Genomic DNA, 22,839 nt, shown 5'->3' with positions numbered 1-22,839 from the left:
AAAACTTTAACATATTCCAAGTTTGTTGATGGCAACACGCACACATCTCTATCACGAATAACGAACTAGTTCATATTGTGATTGCAGCTGCGTTTTGCTAGCTCACTTTCACATTTCAGTATAAAATATATAATAATATTTTTCAGACGTAAACGCAAAGGAATATTTGCAAAATGAGTTTCTTTAATTATATATTCGGGCCAAAATTGTACATGGAGTACCGAGGTGTGCCTGAACCGCAGGTATGAGGTAAACAAATTGTGGATATGGTAAATTTTAATCCGATTTTTTTCTATTGTAGAGGAAAATGTATGAGCCCGGTGCAGCTGAAAAATTTGGTGAACAAATATTGTCAACGGTAAGAGGTGTCTATGTGCATGTGTGTGTGTATGCCAGTTTGTTGTGTGCTTGTTTACGTGTAGTAATACCATAACTAATTAGTATTTTGTTGTTGCAGCTGTCTGTGGTTTGGTCGGTCAGTTATTATACGTCACCGCTGATCTTCACATTCCTCTATAGGCGCGGATATTTCGTCGCTGATTCGATTCCAACGCTTGCAAAGCTCACAACGAGTGTTGGATTAATAGTCATAATATCTTTATTTATGCGCGGCGTTGGACGTCGACAATCGCGTGCTTATACAAACATGATAAATGCTTTAAATTCGGCTAAAGAGAATAGATCGTCGGATGCACTGCGTCGATTCGATATTGACTTCTCTGCATGGCCAGTGGATTTTGATGTGAAGGCCATAGCGGGGTGAGTGTCAAAGCAAAGGCCGTCTGAAACTATATATCATATGAGTATTTATATTTCAGTGATGCCAAGAAGCCAACGACCACTGTAAGTCGTCGCGAAAGGTTGAGCATTGCCACTTTGCCGTGCGAATTGCTTGCCTATGTAGCCATACACACCTTTGGGCTGTCTCTGATCTATCCCGGCTCGGTGAAGCTGCTGCAGAAGTTCATGAGTATGTCTGCTTGTTTCCCCCGCCAGAGCTGGGATAATACAATATAATACCGTTAATCTAGAACTAATCAATTCTCCTTTGCAGGGCCTGCCTTGATCTCTGGCCGCGCCAAGCTGATCGAAGACGACAATGGCATTCGCTATAAAGTAAAGACAATTGATTCAAATGAAATCGATACTCTCTTCATTGACAATCGCAATGATAATGTGGGCAATGGCAAGACCCTAGTCATCTGCTCCGAGGGTAATGCTGGCTTTTATGAAGTCGGCATTATGGGCACACCAATTGCATTAAAATATTCAGTGTTGGGTTGGAATCATCCGGGCTTTGCCGGCAGCACGGGTCAACCGAAACCAGATCAGGATAAAAATGCCATCGATGCTGTGGTGCGTTTCGCTATTAATCATCTGGGCTTTGGCATTGAGGATATTTTATTGTTCGGTTGGAGCATTGGCGGTTTTAGCACATTGTGGGCTGCCACCATTTATCCCGATGTTAAGGGTGTGGTAAGTGATAAATAGCGGATCCATCGATAACAATTTTCAATTTAATTATATTTATTCTGTTTCAGGTTTTGGACGCCACCTTCGATGATGTGCTCTACCTGGCTCAGCCACGTATGCCCGCTAGCTTGGGCGGCATCGTTCGCATTGCCATACGCAAGCATTGCAATTTGAATAATGTCGAATTGGCTGTTAAATACAATGGACCGCTGCTGTTCATACGTCGGACAGAGGATGAGATTATAGCCGAGTAGGGTCAACGCCGGTTTTTAATTGTAACTTTAGTTTATTTCACGTTACTTTGCCTTTTGCAGGGACAATCGCATTGACACAAATCGCGGCAATTATCTCACGCTTGGAGTGCTCCAATATCGTTATCCCAATTTGTTTAAGGCACCACAGCTGTCGCAGGCCAAGGCACTGCTTGCAAAGCCCTTGGAGTCGTACAGCTATAGCTTGGCCGAAGAGAAGCTGTGCATGTCTCGTCTTATAACCTATGCCTCCGATGAAGGCAAGTCCTATCCCATGCTGATTGGAGCGGATTACAATGAGGAAACTCGTAGTCAAATGGCACTCTTTTTGGTAGGTCTACAATTTATTATAAAACTTCTATTGCTCATCATAATAATATATATAATTTATACAGCTGCGCAAGCATTTACGCGATTACAATTCATCGCATTGCACTCAGCTGCCGGGCGAGTTCTTCACCATTCCATGGGACATACCCATCGAGCATGGCTTTGTATTTACTTAAGACCCCACGCATTTATCGTTTTTGGCAGTCACAAAAAAAACAGTGGTATTCGAGTGTTTTTTTTCGGGGGTCCCAATATTTAGTTAAAGAATTAGTGCATTTTAAACTGCTTATTAAATTATTAACTTGGTCAAAGCCCTGTTGTACAATACAATAAATAACTGGTGTAAAATTGTCTTACTACATATTCACACACGAGTACATATACATATAATATATATAAAATGAAATAAATGTCGCAAACCAATCACAGTCATAGCGATTAGCCCAATATATGGCTTCGTTGGTGGAAAATCTCTCTTTTTATATATATTCTATATTCTACTGAGGTCAACATATCAATTGATTCCTATGAATTTTTCTTTGATCCGCCAAATCCAGAGAAGCCCATTATAGCAGCCATATCGTCGGGCAGACCAGTTGTTGCAAATTCATCATTATCTTCGGCTTTACGTTTCCGTTCTTTTCGCTTCTCCTTCCGATGCTCCTTGTAGCGTTCCTCCTCCTCCTTGGCCTCGCGTAATCTCTTCTCCAGTTCGTAGTCTTTTTGTTTTTCGGCCATTTTTTGTTTGTTCTGCTGAAAGCGATCTTTAACCTGGTCAACGGTGCTGCGCTCCACTTTCATGGACATGCCCAGATTACGTTGATGCTTCTTTCCATTGATGTGATCCAGAAAGTTAATGGAATCTTTGACGACACAGTCGCACACATTACAGTAGTAGCCGCCAGATTGTGAGGTAGGTGTGTTTTTGTTTATCACGACGCTTTTGCCCAACTTACTGTCCAGGTCAACCTTATAGTCGCGTCTCTTCAGATTCTCGCGCTGCACAGGCTCTATTTAAAACAGAATCAATAAAATGCTATTAATGGATTCCGTACTAATGGAAGGTACAATGTTTGCCCTACCTTCGTCCTTTGGTGCTGCTTGGTTTAGCAGGCGTTCTTGTGCCAACTTTTCATACTCGTTTTTGTTCCATTTCCTTCGGTGATCATCTGGTCGCATCGTCATTTTGCTAACTTTCTTTTCCAAGCGTATGATTTTATAAAAAATATCTTTTACACTATATAATTACGATAATAATGCTAAAAATAAATATCGATAGGTAATGGAACTCAGTGTTGTATAGGTTGTTGGGCGGCTGAGGCTGTATTTGATTTCCAATATGCGTTCATACATTAAATTGTCGAAAATGCAAATTATTTATGATCAGTGGCGGTTTGCAGCTACAAAGAAATTATTATTTAATTTTACTTTATTTGAGCAATCAATGATTGTTATAGGTTAGTATCGATACTTTACAAGTTGTTTATTGGGCGGGTGAGATGATTGATTTTGATTTTTGATAGGTTTGCAGTATTTAGCTATCCAAGATCATCGTCTACATCATTGCATTCCATTGTATTTTCCAGGATAGAGATTTTTTCAATGGTAAGATTGGCAACCACGTCAGATTCGATACACTTCTCGTGATGGCTCGATAGGTTCTTCGTATGAATACTATAGGGATAATTTAAAAATATGTATATCAATTATAAAGCAGGTAAGTTACAATTAATTACGCCTTGTGTCTAGTCAAATTGTCCTTCCGTGAAAAGCTACTGCCACACTCTACGCATTTGAAGCACTCTGTATGCGAAGATATATGACGATAAAGCGTGGATTTAAGACTAAACAGCTTACCACAGCCTTTCTCTGGGCACATATACATTAATAATATGTCGCTGTGGCTCATGCTAATGATAATGGAATAGATTAATTTAATTTATGTTATGAAATTAATAACTAATACACTTACCGATTATGTCGATCTAATGAATCTTTGCGAGAAAAGGACTTGTTGCATTTAACGCAATCATATAGTGTAGTACAGCCCTCTTGGTGTTTGGCTGAATGTCGTTTTAAAGTCCATTTTGTATTAAACTTTTTACCGCAGCCTTCTACGGCACAGACATATTTTTGGTACTCCCAGCTCATAATGTGAGAGCGAGTTTTAAATTGTGTACAACATCGTCGCTGCCAATAACTTAACGCAAAGCATGTACAGCCAAGGTCAATTGACAGAAAACATAATTGCACCTAGAAATATGTATTCATTCAATGAATTGCATATACTAAATAAGACATAAACTTACCTGATATGTTGAGATTCCATTATTTGCAGTTTTTAAATCAATTATAACGAAATTACAACTGTGACGCACCACAGCCTCATCTACCACCGCAACCTCAAGTTTATTCGACGAACTGTATCGAGTAGCTTTTATTTTCAATTACAAGCTATCGATTACACTTGTAAATTCGTATATCGGTATTTTATTGATTTTACGAACATAATTCTTATTGGAAGCAAACAAGATTTGGTGTTAGATTAAAATTGCATTTTATTAAATATACGTGTCAGCCAGCAAGTATAAAGTTAATTATTTAAAACATGGGTGCTGCATTCTTTCCTGTATTGTTTTTCACTGCCGTTTGGGGTGGTGTGGGTATTGCAATGCCCATTATGACACCAAAAGGTCCACATCAAAATTTAATACGCTGCATCCTGATGCTGACTGCGGCTTGTTGCTGGCTTTTCTGGCTGTGCTGCTATATGGCCCAAATGAATCCATTGATTGGGCCAAAACTGAAGCGACATGCCATTGCAATGATTGCCAAGTCGTGGGACAACAAACTCGTCGAGGGATAAAAACTCAATTACCTGTTGTATAAATTATGTTATTCACAAATGTATAAAATAAATAACAAATAAATGTGCTAAAATTGTTTCGTTAATATACGTTTGTTAAATTTATTTCTTTGAAAATTTACTTTGGCGCGCCGAAGACTGCCAACTTAATTTAAATGCTCTCACTCAACAAACTGAGAGCGTAAGGCTTGCCAACTCGATCAACTAGAGCTCATTGAAAGAAGACAGTCCGAGAGCGACTGAGAGCGAGCGTCGTTTACTGCGCCTGTGTAACTCAATGTCAATGTCTCTTTGACCTGCGCGCCGGGCTCATCTTTAACTCTCTTTTGCAGGCTGTGATTCGTATTGGATTTTAGTTTTCTTAGAGCTTCGGGCGCGTTCAGTTGTCTTTCGGAAAAAATGTCTGATAGTTGTTTGACGTGAATATCTGTACCGTTTAAATAGCAGCTGAAAAAAATATTTTTGGTGTATATAGCTCTGCAAGTGTGTTTCATTGATCGATTGCCTTAATGCATGCTTCTTATTAGAAAGTATTTAACTGTTATATTGTGTATTAGAATTAGAACTTAGTCAAATGGAACTAAACAACTGCAAAACTCAAGTGGACTATAGCGAATAAACTAATTGGTAAGTTACATATAAGAAGAATTACAAACATGATTAAAAATGTTTAAACTTTATGATATTTTGTTTAAATTTCTTGCATTTTTGTTGAGTTCATTTGCTCCGCTTAACGAAAAATGATTCGTAGTTAGTTGCTCCCTGTTCATAAACTAGTTAGACATGCATTAGGCTAGAAAAAAGTGGTCGCACTTAAAGTTGAAGGTACAAAACTGGTTACATTACCGAACATGTTCAAAGAAGTAGCAGAAAATATGATTTTCTTCGCAATAAAAACGATAAAAACTAAAAGCATAAAGAAACGCTGGGCCATAAAAGACAAGACTCATATGCTCCAGGTGCTATAAAATGTTGAAAAATTAGAAAATACGAAAAGCAACTGAAAGAAATCAAAGCAAAGGGCGAATTGACCAACAAAGTTTGATACGCTTCTACAGTCTACAGTCTTCGGCTTTAGCTTCTGTTTCGTCGTCAGATAAACAATGTAGAATAGAGAATATCGCTACCAACATTCTCTTTGTCCATTTGTTCTTTATGTCGCTAACCGTGAGCAATTACGAACAACATGATGAAGTGGGCCAATTGGCGCCAATGGAACCCGTTGCTCCATTATTATTATGCCTTGTAGATCGCTCCAATCCGATAACTGATATGCTAAACTGAACAATTAAGAAAAACGACCTGCCGGAAATTGATTTATAAATGGGGCAAACTGTTAGAAACAAAAGCGGAAGCTGTAAAACATCTTACAAGACTCTGACTCATTTAACAAAATCGATCCGAAATTTCGCTTAGCAAAATTGTGAAAGTCCGACAGCATGAATCAGCTATCAACACGCAGAATAACCAAAACCCAAGCCAAACTAAAACCAAAATAAAGTCGAAGACAGCTGAAAATTAGTTAAAATCGTTGGCTTTTCTTGGCCTGGCATGCGACTGGCCACGCCCCTCTCAAAATCGGTGTCAAAGAGACGACACTTTTTTTTGCCGCCTGAGCTTAATTTTCAGTTTCACTCGTTATAATTTTCAGTTTTCAGTTTTCGTGACGGAAGTGGATCAAAAGAGAAATACTAATTGAAAAATATCTTTCTTCTTCGTAATTATTTTTGATAAAAGAGAAAAATACTAATGGAAAACATGTTGCGTTTCTGATAAGAAAAGAAAAGCTCTTGGGGAAAAGGAATTTCTTAGAAAAATCGCATAAAAACTGTAGTATAAATATAAAATATTTAAGTATTTAATTTGCATATATATATATTATATATTGCATATATATTTATTTATATGTATAAATCTATTTTTATCAATTTTTACATTCTTCTTTTTTCTTATCAATTCCCCTTTAAACAATTTTTTATTTTTATAATCTTATTTCGGTAATTTCTCTAGATTATAAATTATGTAAATTTTTTGTATTGTCAGCTTTATGATTTGTATTTTTTGTTGAGCTTGATTTCATTTTTTGCGAACAAAATTCTGCGTTAATCAAACACTTTCGCTCGTTAAGCTTGATACCTGCGTCGCAAAACTCCCTTTGAAGAACTCTCAGCTTTCCCCTCTTTCCCTCGCTTCTTTTCCAGTTTACACCCACACACACACACACATACATACAATACAATGTATAAACACACTGAAACTGTGTAGAATCGCAAATTGGTAAGAAAGATCGACTCGATCATTATGAGCTAACCCAAATTACAATTGACGCTGGCATCTTTTGCTGGTCAACTGTGCCGCACGATTTGCGGCGAGAAAGACAATGAAAATAAATGACAGACTGAGAGGCGGACGGACGGCGAGTTGGACATCGTAGCGACTGCTTTGCTTCGAGCTGGGCAGAGAAATAGAACATAACGCTAAACTGCAGCTAAATTGCATTCAAATGATGTAAAAATCGCAGCTAATGGGCCGATCTTTTGTTTCGCCAGGCGAGCCGCGTCTCGCCGACCTCAAATTGTGAGTCGGTGCAGCAACAGCAACAGCAACAGCAGCAGCGGTAAAGCGAATGCACTTGGAGAAATAACGACACATAAAGAAGAAGTACGAAATGGGGAGTGCATGACTTGGAGATACCCAGCGACCCCAGACGCATGGGACATAGCTAGCTCAACTCAACTTGCCGTCCTGATCAAGAAATGTATATATTTACTCAAGTCTGCCACGCCTCCATCTGCCTGTTGCATATATTTTCAGAAAACTATTATACCCCGTAATTAAATGGGTTCAGGGTATAGAGAGCGAGAGAAAAAGTAGAAGGAAAGAAGAAAATGAAATGCAGTCGCTCATCGGCGTGTCTTGCATTTTGATCGTGGCTTTAATTACACTTGGTCTTTGGTTCTTATCTATGCATCTCTCGCTCTCTCTTTCTATCTCCCCTCCTCTCTCCTTTTCTCTGCTGCATGCTATGAAAACTCAGTTCGCCTCTTATTTGCATTTGTTGTGCACACTTTCAGCTGGGATTGGATATTTTTATAGCTACCTCAACTTCATTTTATTTTTCGTTTACATTCTTGCATTACACAACACTAATTAAAGCCGCTTCTCCACAACCCAGGCTGGCTATAAAACATTAAGACATCGCTTTAAATGCCATTCAATTACACTATATTACACAATACTAATCCAAATCCAATTGGAAAAAGTCGCTATTTAACCTTTCTAATAGCACAGGGTGACTCCACAATTACTGCTTGCGCGCCAAATGTTTATTCGATTTACCAAACTAATATCAGAAAACCGTTTTATAATCAGTCAACGTCATTTTGTTGGTTTTATTATTATACATTTTTTGTAAATTTGTCTGGCAGCACTGTCAAAATAACCGTTTAGCACTTACTCAAAGCTGTTAGCAGTATAACAGCACTAAGAACAGCAACAATAAATACATCTACACAGGGTGACTACACAAAATTTGTTGCAGCTCTCATGCCTGTGAATCAAATAAGCTATTCCAGCCGAATTCTGTTCCAGTCTATACACACGCAGACCCACACTGGCTCACACACTTGCTCACACATGGCTGGGAAAGAGCGACGGCTTGAGATTTGTTTGCTTTTAATTGCATACATATTTAGTTTGGTTAAAGCGTAACGGTTAATGCTTTTAATGACTAAGCCCACCCGCCCGCCTCCCATCCCATCTCATCACATCGCATCCCATTCGCGTGATCCAAGAGTTTGCTGCAGTGTCGTTCGGCTAGTCATTCCAAATGAAATGCACTTTTTGGTTCCAAGCGGAACTTTGGCGACGTTTACCAACAGTTTTAAGGCTTATCTGCTGCTGTTGTCGTCTCTAGCTCTGCCACTGCCACTGCCACTTGCTGTTGTTGTTCTGCTCTAATAAGGCGTTCAAGGCGAAAAGCCGTTAGAATGATTATGAAATTGCAAAGCTGTGCTGCATATTGCATATTAATGCATGCGAAACAATTACTTACTATATATATTATACAATTATTTTCATTCATGAGTGCGCGCTCATATTGAGCTACTTTTACCGCAGCTCATTCAATCAATGGATTGCATAAATTTACCTCCAAGTCTAAACGAATAACTCAGCAACACAATTATGACATCTCGCTAGCCAGACGTGTGCGAAAAATATAATAAATAAATAAATACTTTCAAATTTAGGAAATTGGTTGATTTTTTTTGAAGCTGCATTGTTGGAATGCTTTTTTCGATCTTCTAGTTTTTTTTTTTTCACGAAAAATAAACTTTCCATTTCGCTGGCATCTCTTACTGTTTTTACTGTTTTTTTTTTTTTTTATGTTGATAAACATTTCCAAATGTCGAAATGTTCACATTTCACTTTCTTCGTCGCTGACACTTTGTGTGGCCATTATTATTGAAAGTGGATGTGCTTGATTATAATCTGGTTCGAAAGATCGTTTCACAGGTTCGACACTATTCAAAACTGTTCAACAAACAGTTTCAATATCAATTCAACAATGGTTATATGGACCAAACAGGTTGCACGCTTCCGTTAGAAATTCGGCTAGACCGAATTCTCTCATCAATCATTCTTAGCTTACGTTGCTGCTGTTGTTGTTGTCGTAGTTGTTGCTGCATTGCTTCCACAGTTTCTCCAATGGGTGAAAATCGGCTAATGCGAGAAATTTAATCAACTTATGCGTTGTCGGCGTTGACAACGTCTTAATGCCACCGAATTGTGAGTGAGTGTTGATTTTTTTCAGCTATTTTTTTTTTACTTTACACACATAATTCAATTTGTTCTTTCTCCGTAAATACTTACACACACACACACATGCCTACACAAATGTACATTCAACAAACGGTCAGGTTTCCAGTTTTGGGGTCTGGGCCTGCGCCTCGAGTGCCGACTCTTTGACTCTTTTTGGCTCGCTTGAGTTGCGGCAGCGCAACTGGGTCAACGTCAACCCATGGCAATGGCCATGGCAATCGCAGTGGCTCGGCCAAGCGCTTTTCTGGCAGCACTCACATATGTGTGTCTGGCCACACTCAATGATGGTTCTTATGCGCGTATGCGTGTGTGTGTGTCGGCACTCACTCACATTTGTGATTGCGTGTCTGTCAGCCTGGCCACACTCAATGATTGTTCTTATACGCACACGCATGCGCATACAATAGCATGTGTGTGTGTGCAATGCTTGCTGCTTACATATATTAATTGTACTTATACTGCAGGTTGTACATAAAGCTTTTTCTGCTTCGCCGCTTTGTTGTTTTTTATGCAAATTTTTTGCTTTCTTCATGCGGAAAATGTGCCGTTTTATTTACTAACTAAATAATTTTCCATAAACTTATTAAGTCACTGAAGATTTAGGCTGAAGCTAAGACTTTAACATCGCTGGGACTTGAATTTTAGTAAATCACTAATTTCAGCTCGCTCCTTCTTCCTTGGCTCGCCTTTTGCACCTGCTTAAGAGATGCGTTAATACATTTATGAATTCAGCTATACTTTAGCTGACTTATCGCTTAAAACCGTTTCATTAAAAACAGCCCGCCTTTATAGCTTTTGAGCTGCTTAATATTGCAGGGCTTTCAATATTATCTTTAAGCATGTATCTGAAAACAACAAAAAACCAATTAGTTTCACCTGAAGACAGACAACATCAAGCATTGGGCTTACAACAATAACAACATCATCAGCGCATTCCAAGGCAGAACTTTTACTTTTGACAGTTCAGCGACGAGGCTCAAAACTCAAAAGACTAACATTTTTGTTGCTGCCACTCGGCGCTCGCTTCTCGCTGATCGCACAGCTTGGCATCCCAGGTAGCCAACGCAAAGACTATTTTTACACAGGTTTCTCTAAGCTTTGATTATACATAGTGGCAATATAAATACTACGTATGTATATGACTCGCTGGCACGAGCAATAACCCTGCCCAGCCAGCCATCCAAGCCATCCAAGCCAGCCAAGCTATCCGAGCCATCCAAACCCAACCCAGAACTGGTTTCTTTGCCTGATCTTCAGCTTGTACTTGGGTTAAAAAAAAGTCACTCGAGTGTGTTCTGCATTTCGTTATTTATTTTTTTTCCCTCTCAACATGAGTGAAAATGCCAACACAATTGTTTCGAATTTGTAGCTCAAGATGAGGCCTAGCAAGCGTATCCAAAGTGTTGGAGTTTTATAATTAGATTTGGCTCAACAGACTTTACATATATTTTTATTTTGCTTTTGGGTTTTGGAAATTCGGAAAAGCTTTCGCTTTTACGACTGTCCAGCCAGCACTTGACGTGCTCCATAAACCAATTATGACAATATATACGTATATATATATGTGAGAAATATAATAATTTAATTGTGAAAATGTCAGCTCTGTGTTCCCATAGAAAGCATTTCTTTGGAGTAGATTTATTTCAGGTAAACCGGTTAACAAGTCTGTGCTGCATAACTATTTTCCACACCTCAGTGTCATTCTTATTTTCTTTTTGGAATTTCTTTTGCTTGGCGAAAAGTGAGAATTTCCATGGTGGAACAGGACGAGCCGGTTTTTTGGCCACCGGAAGCGTGTTTGAAAACTCAGATGAAGCAATCAGCTTCAAAGTTTAGACCAATAGAAAGCAAACTCTTTTCGCAGTTTTTGTTTTTGTTTGTTTTGCTTTGTTTTGATCGAAAGTGAACTAAGTAGATTAAATTATTAAAGTTTACCAACAGCTTTGCTTGGAGAACATTGCAATTCCTAAGTAGCTCAACCTTTTTAGAACTTTACTTTAGAGCTGTGGCTTGAAATACTGTTAATTCGTTTCTGGTTCATCTAACTAGCTCAAAACAACATTTAAATATATTATATGCATTTATATTATTATAATTCAACTTACATTTGTTTTTATTTTCTTACAGAGCAACTGTTGCAGATCCGAACCTTAAGTATCTTGTGCGAATTTCTGCAAAATGGACACGGTTTATGGCACCAAGAAATACTTTCAGAGCTTGTCCGGTGTAAGCGATATATATCGCACGCAGACATGTCGACAAATGGTTTGTATAATTAACTAACTTACCTCGTAACTATCTGCACCTATTTATGTAAATTTCCTCTCTGTATCATTGTGAAAGAATGGTTAACTGTTATACAACTTGACGATGAATATTATTAGAAACTAATTTGCATGACAAGAGAATATTTCAAGCAAAACTGGGTTAAATATCTTCTCCGGAATAAAGAATTGCTCTTGATAAGCGCTTACGTAAAGCCCACTCGAGATACGAGATGAAGACGACGAAACGACAAAGAGCTCAGCTGCATATTTATTTAGGCACTCGCTTGATGCGAGTGATGCTGTTTGCATTGCCCATTCTACAAACCAGATGCCAACTTTAGTTATTAAGTCAAACAATTTCAACAAGCTAGAACGCTAAAGGTGAATGACTTTCTCTTTAAAGAACCAAACAGAACGAACGAACAAAGCGAACAGAGTCGAGGAGAGCGAGTGGGAGAGAGAGAGAAGCTACCAAGAATTCGGCTGGGCTTGGAAAACAGCTGTTGCGACAACAGGTTGTCGAAGCGTATAGCAGGGGAGAGCGAGAGGGATAGTAAGAGAGGGCGATTGCTAGAGAGGGGAGATGGAATACAGACGTTCTGTATTATGCTCCACAGCTAATGGCTGCTAAAGGGCAATTGGAAAACAAAACGGAAAAAAAAGAGGAAGTATGCTGGCTTGATTGATTTGAAGATACCCTGTGAAAAATAATAAATGTATACAACAAAATAACTAATAATTCATACTTATATATACCTGATTAAATATTTATTTATACCGATTATGCGTCCTGCTACAGTTAGTTGTATCAGGTTACAGCCTATCAATGTCTTATACATCAGTCTTATACATGTATCATCTTCATCATCATCATAGTCTTATACAAGAGTCCCATGGCTTACTTGCTTAGTGCAATGACTGACTAAATTAAATACGTAATACGCGTGAAATGGTCTTGCGACGAATGACGGCATCAATTAAGAAATGATGACAGCTGCTAACTAATTTTCTTATAGTATCACACGATTTTAGTTCTCCCAGCTAACCGTTAGAAATTAGGCAAACTCTAATCAAGGTTAAACTAGAATGCTAATCAGATTTGTGATCTCCTATTTTAGTATTTAGGTTGAAAGAAAGTATGCAAAGGTCTAGCGGGTTTCTTGAGAAAGTTTCGCAAAGCCCTCGAGTCATTAGTCAAGTGCTCAGATAATTATCTGATTAGCGCCGATTAATTGTTTTTGATAGCTTGCTTACCCAGACATTTGTTTGACATGTATTCGAAACACACTTTATCCAACATCGAAAAATAAATATGTTGCGATTTGTTATGCGACCAGGGCTGCAACTACTAGACCGGAAGTTGAACTTGGCAGTTAGCGAACCGAGCCATCATTCCTAATTACTTAATTACTGCAGACAAATATAAAAATATTTTGTTTTCTCTAAGAAATTGTATTTATGTTATTTTAGAACACCTCCGAATACAATTACCAGAACACGCTCGGCCGTCGCTCCCAGCTGGGCGCCTATTATCACATGAACAAGCAGCCCTCGTACACGAACGATCACAGCATCAACAGTCAATATGGCGGCTATAATACATGGGGCATTTGGCGGGATGGCCGGAATATAGCGCCCTCCACATTTTCAACGAAAACGCATACGCACTATCCAAAGAATCGATCGTTCTCGATTATATTAACGACAGCAGCTTTCATAGTGCTGCTGGCGGTGATCTCCATAGCCGGGCTGGCGTTCTACTTTAGCTCCATCAAGGCGACACTGGAGGATCGTAAGTATTTATATACATATGTAGAAATAAATTGTTTAAACAAAAATAAAATACTTTCTCATATATCATACTATCAAGTAAGATAGTTTTTTTTAACGAAAGAAAAACCGAAAACCGTTACATTTTACATTTCTTAACATCCATTAACGTATGGAGCAATTGATCGATTTCTTGCAGCTATTCTTGGCTTTGAGGGCTCCTTTCGCATTGCCAAGGGCGATTTGTATTCCACGGGCCTCAAATACAATCACACGACGACCTACAAGCAAAAGATCGAGTTCTATAAGCGATTTGTGGAGCGCGCGCTGACGGACAATGGACTGCAGCCACTGCGCACCGATGTCTGGGGTTTCGGCGAGGGTCCATTGATTAAAGTATCTTTTCGCGTATTTCTAGATGTGCGCAAGCTGCCACAGTGAGTTCGTCACCAAACAATTCCTTACAAATTTACTAATCCTGTTTCATATTAGAAATATAATCAGCGTGGAGGAGTACATCAAAGAATCTCTGTTCCTGGAAACCTCAGTCAGCAAGTCGCTTTATCGCTCACTGCGTCTGGACACTGAATCCGTGGAGATCAAGCGTATTCTCGATGAGCAAGTTGTGCGCTCAGCAGCTATATTAAAGGAAGCGGTAAGTACTGCAAGAGCTCAACTTTAGATCTATGTATAGTTAAATTCAACTTTTATCTCAAATCGTAGCAAACGGTGCCCACCAGCCAGACCCAATTGGAGAAGCGTCTGATGAAGAAGGGCAGTGCACCAGCCGTTGCGCCACTTGCCCCACTACAGGGAAAGACTACAGCTAAGCCACGTCCAGCTTCACGTCCGCATTCAGCCGATGATGAGCCGGAAATAGATGTGGAGAATGCACCTGTTATACAAGGATCGTTTGAGGGTTCCTTTGAGATAACCAAAACGGATGCGGATATTGCGCGCAAGAAGACCTCGCCAACGCGCTCCTATCAGAGCAGCAGTCTGCCACCCAAGTCCATAGCAGTGACGCCCTATTCGCTGCGTGTGAAGCCGAAAAAACCGAGCGTGGATAAGCTGACGACCATAACGCCCCAAAATCAAATGATCAGCAGCTCAACAACCACGACTACTACCAGGAAACCAACAACAACCACCACTAGAAGAACTACGACTAAAGCAACAACGCCTTCCACAACAACAACAACAACAACAACGACGACGACTACTACAACTACGACTACAACAACCACGCCTAAGCCCCCCACAACAACATCGACCACAACGACAACAACGGCTGCTCCCCCAGCAACAACCACACCCAGCACAACGACAACAACAACCACATTTATGCCGCCCACTTCGACCATGGTGCTGCCCAAACTGGATGCGAATCTTTTTACCACCTTCCCCATACTAGACACTCAGCCATGGCGACCCATACACCGTGAGGTGCCGGAGCTGATTCCCGGACCACCGCCTGCCTTCCCCACGAAAACGCTGCCAACGATTAATCAGATGCTGCCACAGCGTCGCATCGATGAGTTGGAGCTGCCGTTTATAGCGGATAACCCGACGCCCCCAGCCGCTGCGATACCCGCACTGGGCGTTACACTAGATCCATTTGTAGCTCTTTCTGGGTATGCCAGCCGTCAGCCAGCTGATGGCAAGTTAGATCTGCCCAACGCTCAGAAGCCAGAGCAGGATATGCTATTCTATCATAACTTCGGCAGTCCCGTCTATTTGCCTGGCACGGAGAACATTGAGCGTTTGGGTGGTGCGTTGGTTGAGCCACATCCGCTGCCGGTGCCACTGATCGATGACGTCATTGTGCCACCCTTCAGGCCAATCAATCCCACGCTGGGCGGTATGAACAAGCTGCAGTTCAACATCGATGGCAACAATGAGAAATTCGAGCATTTGGGCGGCGGAGTCATAGCCAAGAAGCAGGAGAATGCTAGTAACGCGGAGCCTAAGGTGGAGAGCACCACAGCCAAGTTGACTACAACAACGGTCACCAGTTCGACGACTCCATTGAAGATACAGTTGGATACTGCGCCAACTCAGAAGCCTGTTGCTCCTGGCCAGAAGCCGGAAAACTCTGTGCTTGCAGATACCATTGGGGAATTCTTCATGGAGCTGCTGAATTTGCCCAAGGAGGAGAATGCCACAACCACAATTGTACCAGAGCAGATGGAGTCACGCATTGAAGCTGAAGATAAGGAGGGAGACTTGGACCTGCCGGCGGAGACTGCCAGTCCAACCAAGCCAAACTTTATGAATCTTAAGGAGTTGATTCTACAGCGAAGCTCCACAACAACAACAACAACTACAACTTCAACCACAAGTACGACAACAACTAGCACCACAGAGGCACCAACCACCAGCACCACCAAACGCAATCGCATACGTCCAAATAGCGAACGGCCCATCATGTTGGATGACTCCAATCTCTTTCCCTCCCACTCCAAGTGGGAATTCGTTAACAGCTCCTCGCCTGTAAACTTTGGCTATGGAGGCAACATGCGCAAGGTGTTCAATAAAACACTTCAAGCTTGGGTCTCTGAGGACGTGGAGAAGACGGAGAACTATACGCTACACGATATCAAGACGAGGATCAATAATGCCAGCAATATACAAGATATTTCATTGATATTCGACACTTTGGCCTCCAAGCTGGGCATCACGCCCAGTGTGCCCATGAAATTTCCGCCTTTCTCGCAGAACAAACTGAAGCACAACCAGAGGAATGAGACGAAGGTGAAGACGACGACAACGACCACTGAATCCATGCCCTTGTTGGAGTCGAGTGTGAAGAGCTTCGTGGAGCTGCCGCTGCAACAGCGCGAACCTTTCATTCGACCCATGTCCAGCTTTATGGACGATGGCTCCACAGAAGTGTTGGGTGCTGCGATTCCCGTTGTGGGTGAGGCAGAGGTGGAAGTAGTAGACCCCATCAAGTACGAGGAGCTTTTGAAGACATCCCAGTTTGCGGAAGCAACATCCACGGAACCGAGTCCACATCGCTTAGTTACCCTGCTGCCAGTACGCTCCAATTCCGGTATTCGGACTTACAAACCACCTATAGAGGAATTAGAGCAGGATTCCAAACGTAGTCAGAGTCAAGTAGAGATAGCCCCTGAAGCCTCCAAACCACGGTCCAAAGGCAACAGCAGTATACGCCGCAGAACTAACCCGAATCAGAGTCGAAGATTTGGTCAACCGCCCGCGGAGGCGGTTGTCAAGGGTGGAATTAAGGTCACGGTTAAAAAATAGAAACTCACTAAAAGAAATGAAAAGCAAAAATAATAAGCAAACATTTAGAAAAGCGACTCTAATATACTTAGTTGATAAGTAGAAAATTTAAGAGCAATTTAATTAAATTAATTTTAATACATTGAACTCAAATCTTGTTCGAAAATTGTTCACAAATCCGAAACCGAACAATTTTGGAATGACAATTTTTTAGTATTTGGCAAAAATAAATAGCCAAACTTTAGTTAAGATTTTTTTATTTATTGTATACGATTTCGAAGCTGTTTAGTTCTTTTCATTTTTTATCAAATCACAATCAAACATTATATCTCCTACAGCTTCAGCTTACGAAATTAGGTTAACAGCTTAAAAATAAGTTACAATTTAGTCAAAAAAGCTTAAACTCGAATATTGAATAAATTTATATGTAAACAACTGCTTGAATTATCGTTACACTAGTTTCTTATCGATTATTTGCTTGGCAACAACTTGTGGCTTATCGTAAATAATGGTCGCTGTGGTAACCCTAAATGCTTGGTTGCTTTCTCTGACCCAGCCCTGGTGGATTGGTCTATTAGTTTCGCGGTTTTGGTTGTGAGGAAAAGAAAACAAATATTGATTGGCTCAAAAATAATAAGTTTTTAATTACATTAAGTGTTATAAATATATTTAATTGAAACCATGGGTTGTGCCGAAAGCAAGGATGGCGATGGTGAAGCTCAAAGTAATAGAAATAGACCCAAATATCGCTCCTGCACGGATGTTTTTTGGCTGGCTATTTACATATTGTTTTGGCTCTTTTTGGTAAATGATATAATAAAAGTGAAACTAAATACATATATATTTGTGATTAAGTATATAAATGTGTATGCAGACTTGTTTAGACTGTCATAGATATTTATTTCAAGAAAGTGAAAGCTGCAAAGATTAATCATAGACAATTGCAAGTTGTCTCATCGGATGAGGGAGCAAAGGGAGGAAAAGGTCGCCGGATGAAGCAGATGCATGTGACGTCATCGTTGTCATATGAGTGGGAATTGCTAATTTTGCTAATGTAAAACTGACCACAATGAATAATGAGGTTAATATGCCTCATACTCCTCCTCTTCCTCCTCCTCATTCGCCTCCTGCTAAACCTATGCATAATTATTAATATTCTTTTCGCTTTAACAATTGGTTTTCCTCACGCGATCTCCATGCTCCATGTCAATTTTTAAGCCGTGGGCGTTGGCTCCCTCTGTCAGTAGCAAATACATACATATATTATCATATATTATAGACATACAGTGGCACATGCATACAAATAATAGGTATTTCTATTAGCATACAGATTAGATCATTTTTATTTTGTTTGCTTTGCTTGCAGATTGTCATCGCGATATTTTCGTTTGTGTTCGGCAATCCTTTGCGTCTGATTAATGGCTATGATTCCTTTGGCAATACTTGCGGCGTCAAGCACAATGAAAAATTTCAGAATTTTCCTCTATCGGGCATGAATACGATTGACAAACCGGAGTTGCTTTACTTTGACGTTAAGGAGCTGAAAAAATCCCTGAAGATCTGCGTTAAAAGCTGTCCGAAACGGACGCTCAATCAGCCAAAGGAACTGTATCAATACTTCACCGAGACCGGTGCCCAATATTGTAAATATGATTATAATATGGCACAATTGGATAAGCCTGGCTTGACCAAAGAGGATAAGACGTTCAATACTCTCGGACCATGTCCTAGTTTGCCCATCTTAGAGAGGTAGCTAAATTGAGCATGAAATGGACTATTATTTAACTCTTCACATTTGTCTTCTAGCTCGCCCGTACTGCATCGCTGCGTACCGAAGCAATCTAGCAAGGAGGTTAAGGAAATGTACAAGATGCTTAACAATTGGGATGTAGCTCAACAGTTTCTTGGCGACATCTACTCCACGTGGCATATCATAGCCAGTGTTTGTGCCGTTTCCCTGCGTATGCTTTTAATCTACATTTAAAGCTAAAAATTATAAACTATATCAATGTTCTGTTCGTCTAGTCATATCCATTGCTTTGGTCACCATGATGCACTGGCTATCCCGCATTGTTTCCTGGCTCATTTGCGTGCTGGTCATTGTGGCCAGCGTTGGCCTAACAGCAGCTCTCTGGTATGCCTACTACGGCATACGCAACAAGTCAAGTACGACGCAATACTCGCAGCTCGAAGAGTTTCTGCGCAATCAACAGGCTGTGTTCACACTCGCTGTGCTGGCCACTATAACCATGGTGAATTTTTTAGACTATAGATAGTATAATGTGGACAATCTATAATTCATTTGTATTGCTCTACAGGTTGTTTTGCTGGTCATTATATACTTCCTTAAGAACAAGCTCTCTGGCCTGGCTGCGCTCTTCGAGGAGGCTGGCGTCTGCATGATGAATTTGCCTGGACTTTTAATAGCTCCTCTCTTGGCATTTCTGGTGCTCATTGCCTTTCTTGCATTTTGGGTGGTTGTTGTCATCTGTCTGGTAACAGCAACAACGCCCGATCAGAGTCCCATTGCACCGTTTCACAGCAATGCGGTGCATCCATCTCTGCCGGCCAATGCAGCCGCAATGCTGCTCAATCAAACAGCTCCCAGCACCGATGAGAGAAGTAAGTGATCAATCTAACTAGCTTTAACTAAATAATCTAGTCTGTTCAACTATAGCATAAGCTAATTGCTGTAGGACTACCAACTCGCTGAGTACTCAAGCGACCTATGAGTCTTTTTTTTTAACCCGAATAGATCAGCTAAATTAAAAATCTTTGCGGTTTCATTATATCCAAAAATGTACTTCCAAATTATTAATCCTCTGCATATATTTTTGGGTTTTGGTTTGATTGTTCAAAATCGGGTTATTTAAATGTGTAAGTGTTACATCAAAATTTCATTCTAAATGCTTGCATGTTTCATTTGGCATTAGCCTTCTGTATATATATTTACTTATCTTTGTGTATTTTTGTATTCATTCCATATAAGTATGATACTTTGTAATTATGGCCGACAACGTTTGAAATATTTGTATACTTGACTTGTATATATACTCTATACCATATACTATATTCCTGTATTTACTTATTTGATTAGCTATACCCATTCGCTATACATGTGTACAAATCTTTGAATATCTTTATGTATGTATTATTCCATTTATTACAAGTTAATAACAATTTATGCTGCCCCCTTTTAGCCGTCACACGCATAGAGTATGCAGATGCAACTGTCTTGCGCAGCATGTTCTGGATTTATGTGGTTGGCTTGATTTGGACTGTGGAATTCATCTTTGCCTGTCAGCAATTCGCGTTGGCAGCTGCCGTGGCCTTTTGGTACTTTAGCAAGCCGACAACGACGCCAACTATTTATGCTATTGGCAAATTGATTAAATACCATTTGGGCACCGTGGCGAAGGGCTCCTTTGTCATAACCATATTCAAAATACCGCGATTGATATTGACTTATCTCTATGCCAAGTGAGTTTTCTGCTTTAACTGCATAAATATATGTATCTAAATTATGTTTCGTGTTTCTTTCAGGCTGAAGAAGGGCGAGGATAAAGGCTCGGAGTGCGCTGCCTGCTGCTTAAAGTGCTGCATTTGTGGCTTTTGGCTGCTGGAGAAGTTTATTCGCTTCCTCAACCACAATGCCTACACTGTGGTGGCCATTGAATCCATCAACTTTTGTCCAGCTGCAGGCATTGTATGCACAAGTCTGATTTATGTATATATTCATCTTATAAATATGTATGTTTATTCATATTTCAGGCCTGGAATGCTATGGCCACCAATGCGCTGCAAGTGGCCACGATTAACAGCATTGGCGATTTCATTTTGTTTTTGGGCAAAGTTGTAGTGGCTGCGCTGTCGGGTCTGCTGGGCATCTTTATGCTGAAGGATAAGCCAGGCTTGAATTTCTACATGGCGCCCGTAATCCTGATCATAATATTCTCTTTCTTCATTGCACATATTGTGTTGTCGCTCTTCGAGGTAAAAATTAGCAATTTAATCAAAAATTCGATAGCTAATATAATCTATTCGTAGATGGTTGTCGATACACTCTTCCTGTGCGTTTGTGAGGACAAGACTATTAATGGACGCGCTGGCCGGTGGGCTCAGAGCAATTTGGCCAAACTGGTTGGCGAGGAGCCCCTACAGCCAGGAGAGGAGCCGCCCATCCAGGTGTACGAGATGATGCCCATTAACAAGCAGCCGTTTAGCATTACTCGATTGCCGCCCACTGATGCCGAAGTCTCCCCAATGGCGGAGTAATTCAGCAACTCATCCATTCAGCAGTAAAAGACGCTTTGTTCTTCTATATATTTATATCGATGTATTCCGTGCTCCCATCATAATTAAGATACTCTTCTCTCTCCGTGTGAACAAACATAACTCAACGTACAAAACGTAGTGAAAAAGGCAACATATTTATATATATTTATATCTACGTGTATATTCTATTTTGTAAAACGTGAATGAAAGTAACTGAGGCACAATATTGTAAACGTATTTATTAAATGTATTCAGTTTTTTTTTATATATGTGTATTTATTCGTAAATGTAACGCGAAATAAAACATTTTTAAACTTTTTTCTCTCGTTTGACCCTTGCCTTGCGCTGCTCGATCACCTGCTTAACGGCCTCCATTTGCTTGTCCTTAATTTTTTTGGTCAACGCCGATTTAGGAGTTTTCTTCTGCTCCAATTGCTTTTTGGCCTTAAGTGCCAGCAACTTGGCTGTCTCTAGTGGATCCTCATCGTCAAACAACTCTTCATTCTCAATGCCCTCATAAGCCTTGACTGGTCGCGTCGCTTCCTGCTGCACCTTCTGCTCCACACGATTTACATATCTGTCCTTAGCTGCCTTCTTTAACATTTGTCGCTGCTTGGAAGGACTCACATAATCGGGATTCTCCCAAATGGCTTTCCCGGTAAATGAGCCATCGAATATCTTCACGGGATTCATTACATAGCGTGGGCCTACCTCCGAAAGACCACCGTCTTCAGATAGTATCTGGAAATTCCTAAACCAAATGCGATTATCCAGATAGGTAAATGTGTAGACATGGTCAATAAAGGGCTGACTCTTCGGATGATGATTGGGCACTGAAAATGTCTGTACAAACAGTTCCTTAAGAAGTTTTAAATGGGGCACCTCGTCGAACTTGGCATCAAAGGACAGCAAAGGCCGAGACCCTCTTAAGCAATTGCCTGTGAGTTTCAGCTCGGCCATTGTGTGAATATTTTCAATGAGAAATTTGGCTGACGGCCCTGTAGCTCCCGCTGTGTTAGCCAACCACATATACAAATCCCGTTTTCGACGTCCCTCAAACAACATGGCCTTGTTACAGTGCTTCATTTCACACATTTCATTAACAACCGCCAGCGTCTTGGATCGCTCCATTTTCGACTCGGGTCGATGATGGGGCATTAGAGTTTTAATGTCACGCATCAGATGTCTGTCACGATGGCTAATACCACGTGCCGCGAACACCAGGACACGTTGTTTGTTTATCCATTTTTCCTGCAAAAATATTACAAACATCGTAAAAGTGCATTTCGTGTTTGAATGAGATGGATTTACCTTCTTCGGAACGACCTCATCAGATGGTCTTTGACTGGGTAGAGGTGGATTCTCATCAAGTGGCACTATCTCTAGCTGCTCAACCTTCTTTTTCTTTATGAATTTGCGCCCCATTTGTAGTTCTTTGCGATTTCGAGTTAATATTGACCACTACGCCAAACAACGTGGAGTTGAAATGAATAGAGGTGTGATTAGCCACAATATGTAATATCGATAGTTTTCATAT

At 40.4% G+C, this 22,839-nt stretch overlaps 6 protein-coding genes and 1 long non-coding RNA gene across 9 annotated transcripts; 4 read left to right on the top strand and 3 right to left on the bottom strand.

The window, feature by feature from the left end:
* The first annotated feature begins 84 nt into the window (after window positions 1–84).
* Window positions 85–2,524, top strand: LOC108650956 (phosphatidylserine lipase ABHD16A). Its single transcript, XM_030385626.2, has 8 exons — window positions 85–242; window positions 302–358; window positions 458–759; window positions 819–970; window positions 1,055–1,476; window positions 1,542–1,723; window positions 1,788–2,055; window positions 2,120–2,524. Exons 1-8 carry the CDS (start codon window positions 174–176, stop codon window positions 2,228–2,230), a joined length of 1,563 nt encoding a protein of 520 aa, XP_030241486.1. The 5' UTR covers window positions 85–173; the 3' UTR covers window positions 2,231–2,524.
* LOC115563134 (zinc finger matrin-type protein 2) lies at window positions 2,119–3,352 on the bottom strand. Its single transcript, XM_030385636.2, has 2 exons — window positions 3,137–3,352; window positions 2,119–3,064 (listed from the first exon to the last, which is right to left on the bottom strand). Exons 1-2 carry the CDS (start codon window positions 3,237–3,239, stop codon window positions 2,580–2,582), a joined length of 588 nt encoding a protein of 195 aa, XP_030241496.1. The 5' UTR covers window positions 3,240–3,352; the 3' UTR covers window positions 2,119–2,579.
* Window positions 3,353–4,533: 1,181 nt separating this feature from the next.
* VhaM9.7-a (Vacuolar H[+] ATPase M9.7 subunit a) lies at window positions 4,534–5,006 on the top strand. The gene has a single exon (XM_030385638.2). The coding sequence runs from the start codon at window positions 4,663–4,665 to the stop codon at window positions 4,918–4,920; it is 258 nt and encodes an 85-aa protein (XP_030241498.1). The 5' UTR covers window positions 4,534–4,662; the 3' UTR covers window positions 4,921–5,006.
* A 194-nt stretch (window positions 5,007–5,200) lies between these two features.
* LOC108658599 (uncharacterized) lies at window positions 5,201–17,071 on the top strand. 2 transcript variants are annotated; one of them, XM_089259275.1, is made up of 6 exons: window positions 5,201–5,547; window positions 11,869–12,006; window positions 13,479–13,800; window positions 13,978–14,215; window positions 14,271–14,433; window positions 14,502–17,071. In XM_089259275.1, exons 2-6 carry the CDS (start codon window positions 11,920–11,922, stop codon window positions 17,046–17,048), a joined length of 3,357 nt encoding a protein of 1,118 aa, XP_089115401.1. In that variant the 5' UTR covers window positions 5,201–5,547; window positions 11,869–11,919; the 3' UTR covers window positions 17,049–17,071. The 2 variants fall into 2 exon arrangements, with proteins under 2 accessions (XP_089115401.1, XP_089115402.1); XM_089259276.1 differs by lacking the exon at window positions 5,201–5,547 and adding an exon at window positions 11,274–11,388.
* Window positions 8,281–11,078, bottom strand: LOC149091308 (uncharacterized). Its single transcript, XR_016196669.1, has 2 exons — window positions 8,975–11,078; window positions 8,281–8,876 (listed from the first exon to the last, which is right to left on the bottom strand). It is a non-coding gene; the product is annotated as an uncharacterized LOC149091308 (long non-coding RNA).
* Window positions 17,072–17,565: 494 nt separating the features above from the next.
* Ctl1 (choline transporter-like protein 1) lies at window positions 17,566–21,620 on the top strand. Of its 2 annotated transcripts, none has more exons than XM_030385623.2 (9): window positions 17,566–17,831; window positions 18,394–18,776; window positions 18,834–18,988; window positions 19,053–19,279; window positions 19,346–19,649; window positions 20,243–20,507; window positions 20,571–20,733; window positions 20,799–21,020; window positions 21,075–21,620. In XM_030385623.2, the coding sequence occupies exons 1-9, from the start codon at window positions 17,709–17,711 to the stop codon at window positions 21,300–21,302; spliced, it is 2,070 nt and encodes a 689-aa protein (XP_030241483.1). In that variant the 5' UTR covers window positions 17,566–17,708; the 3' UTR covers window positions 21,303–21,620. The 2 variants fall into 2 exon arrangements, with proteins under 2 accessions (XP_030241483.1, XP_030241482.1); XM_030385622.2 differs by having other exon boundaries at window positions 17,567–17,831; window positions 20,228–20,507.
* LOC115563132 (ribosome biogenesis protein BRX1 homolog) lies at window positions 21,517–22,819 on the bottom strand. The gene is made up of 2 exons (XM_030385631.2): window positions 22,614–22,819; window positions 21,517–22,553 (listed from the first exon to the last, which is right to left on the bottom strand). Exons 1-2 carry the CDS (start codon window positions 22,725–22,727, stop codon window positions 21,612–21,614), a joined length of 1,056 nt encoding a protein of 351 aa, XP_030241491.1. The 5' UTR covers window positions 22,728–22,819; the 3' UTR covers window positions 21,517–21,611.
* Window positions 22,820–22,839: the final 20 nt, after the last annotated feature.

Source organism: Drosophila navojoa, chromosome 4, assembly GCF_054131105.1.
Source record: "Drosophila navojoa isolate 15081-1374.11 chromosome 4, UAZ_NAV_1.0, whole genome shotgun sequence".
Lineage (NCBI taxonomy): Eukaryota > Metazoa > Arthropoda > Insecta > Diptera > Drosophilidae > Drosophila > Drosophila navojoa.
The sequence above is the reverse complement of the archived record's forward strand: the minus strand, read 5'-3'. Positions and strand labels throughout refer to the sequence as shown.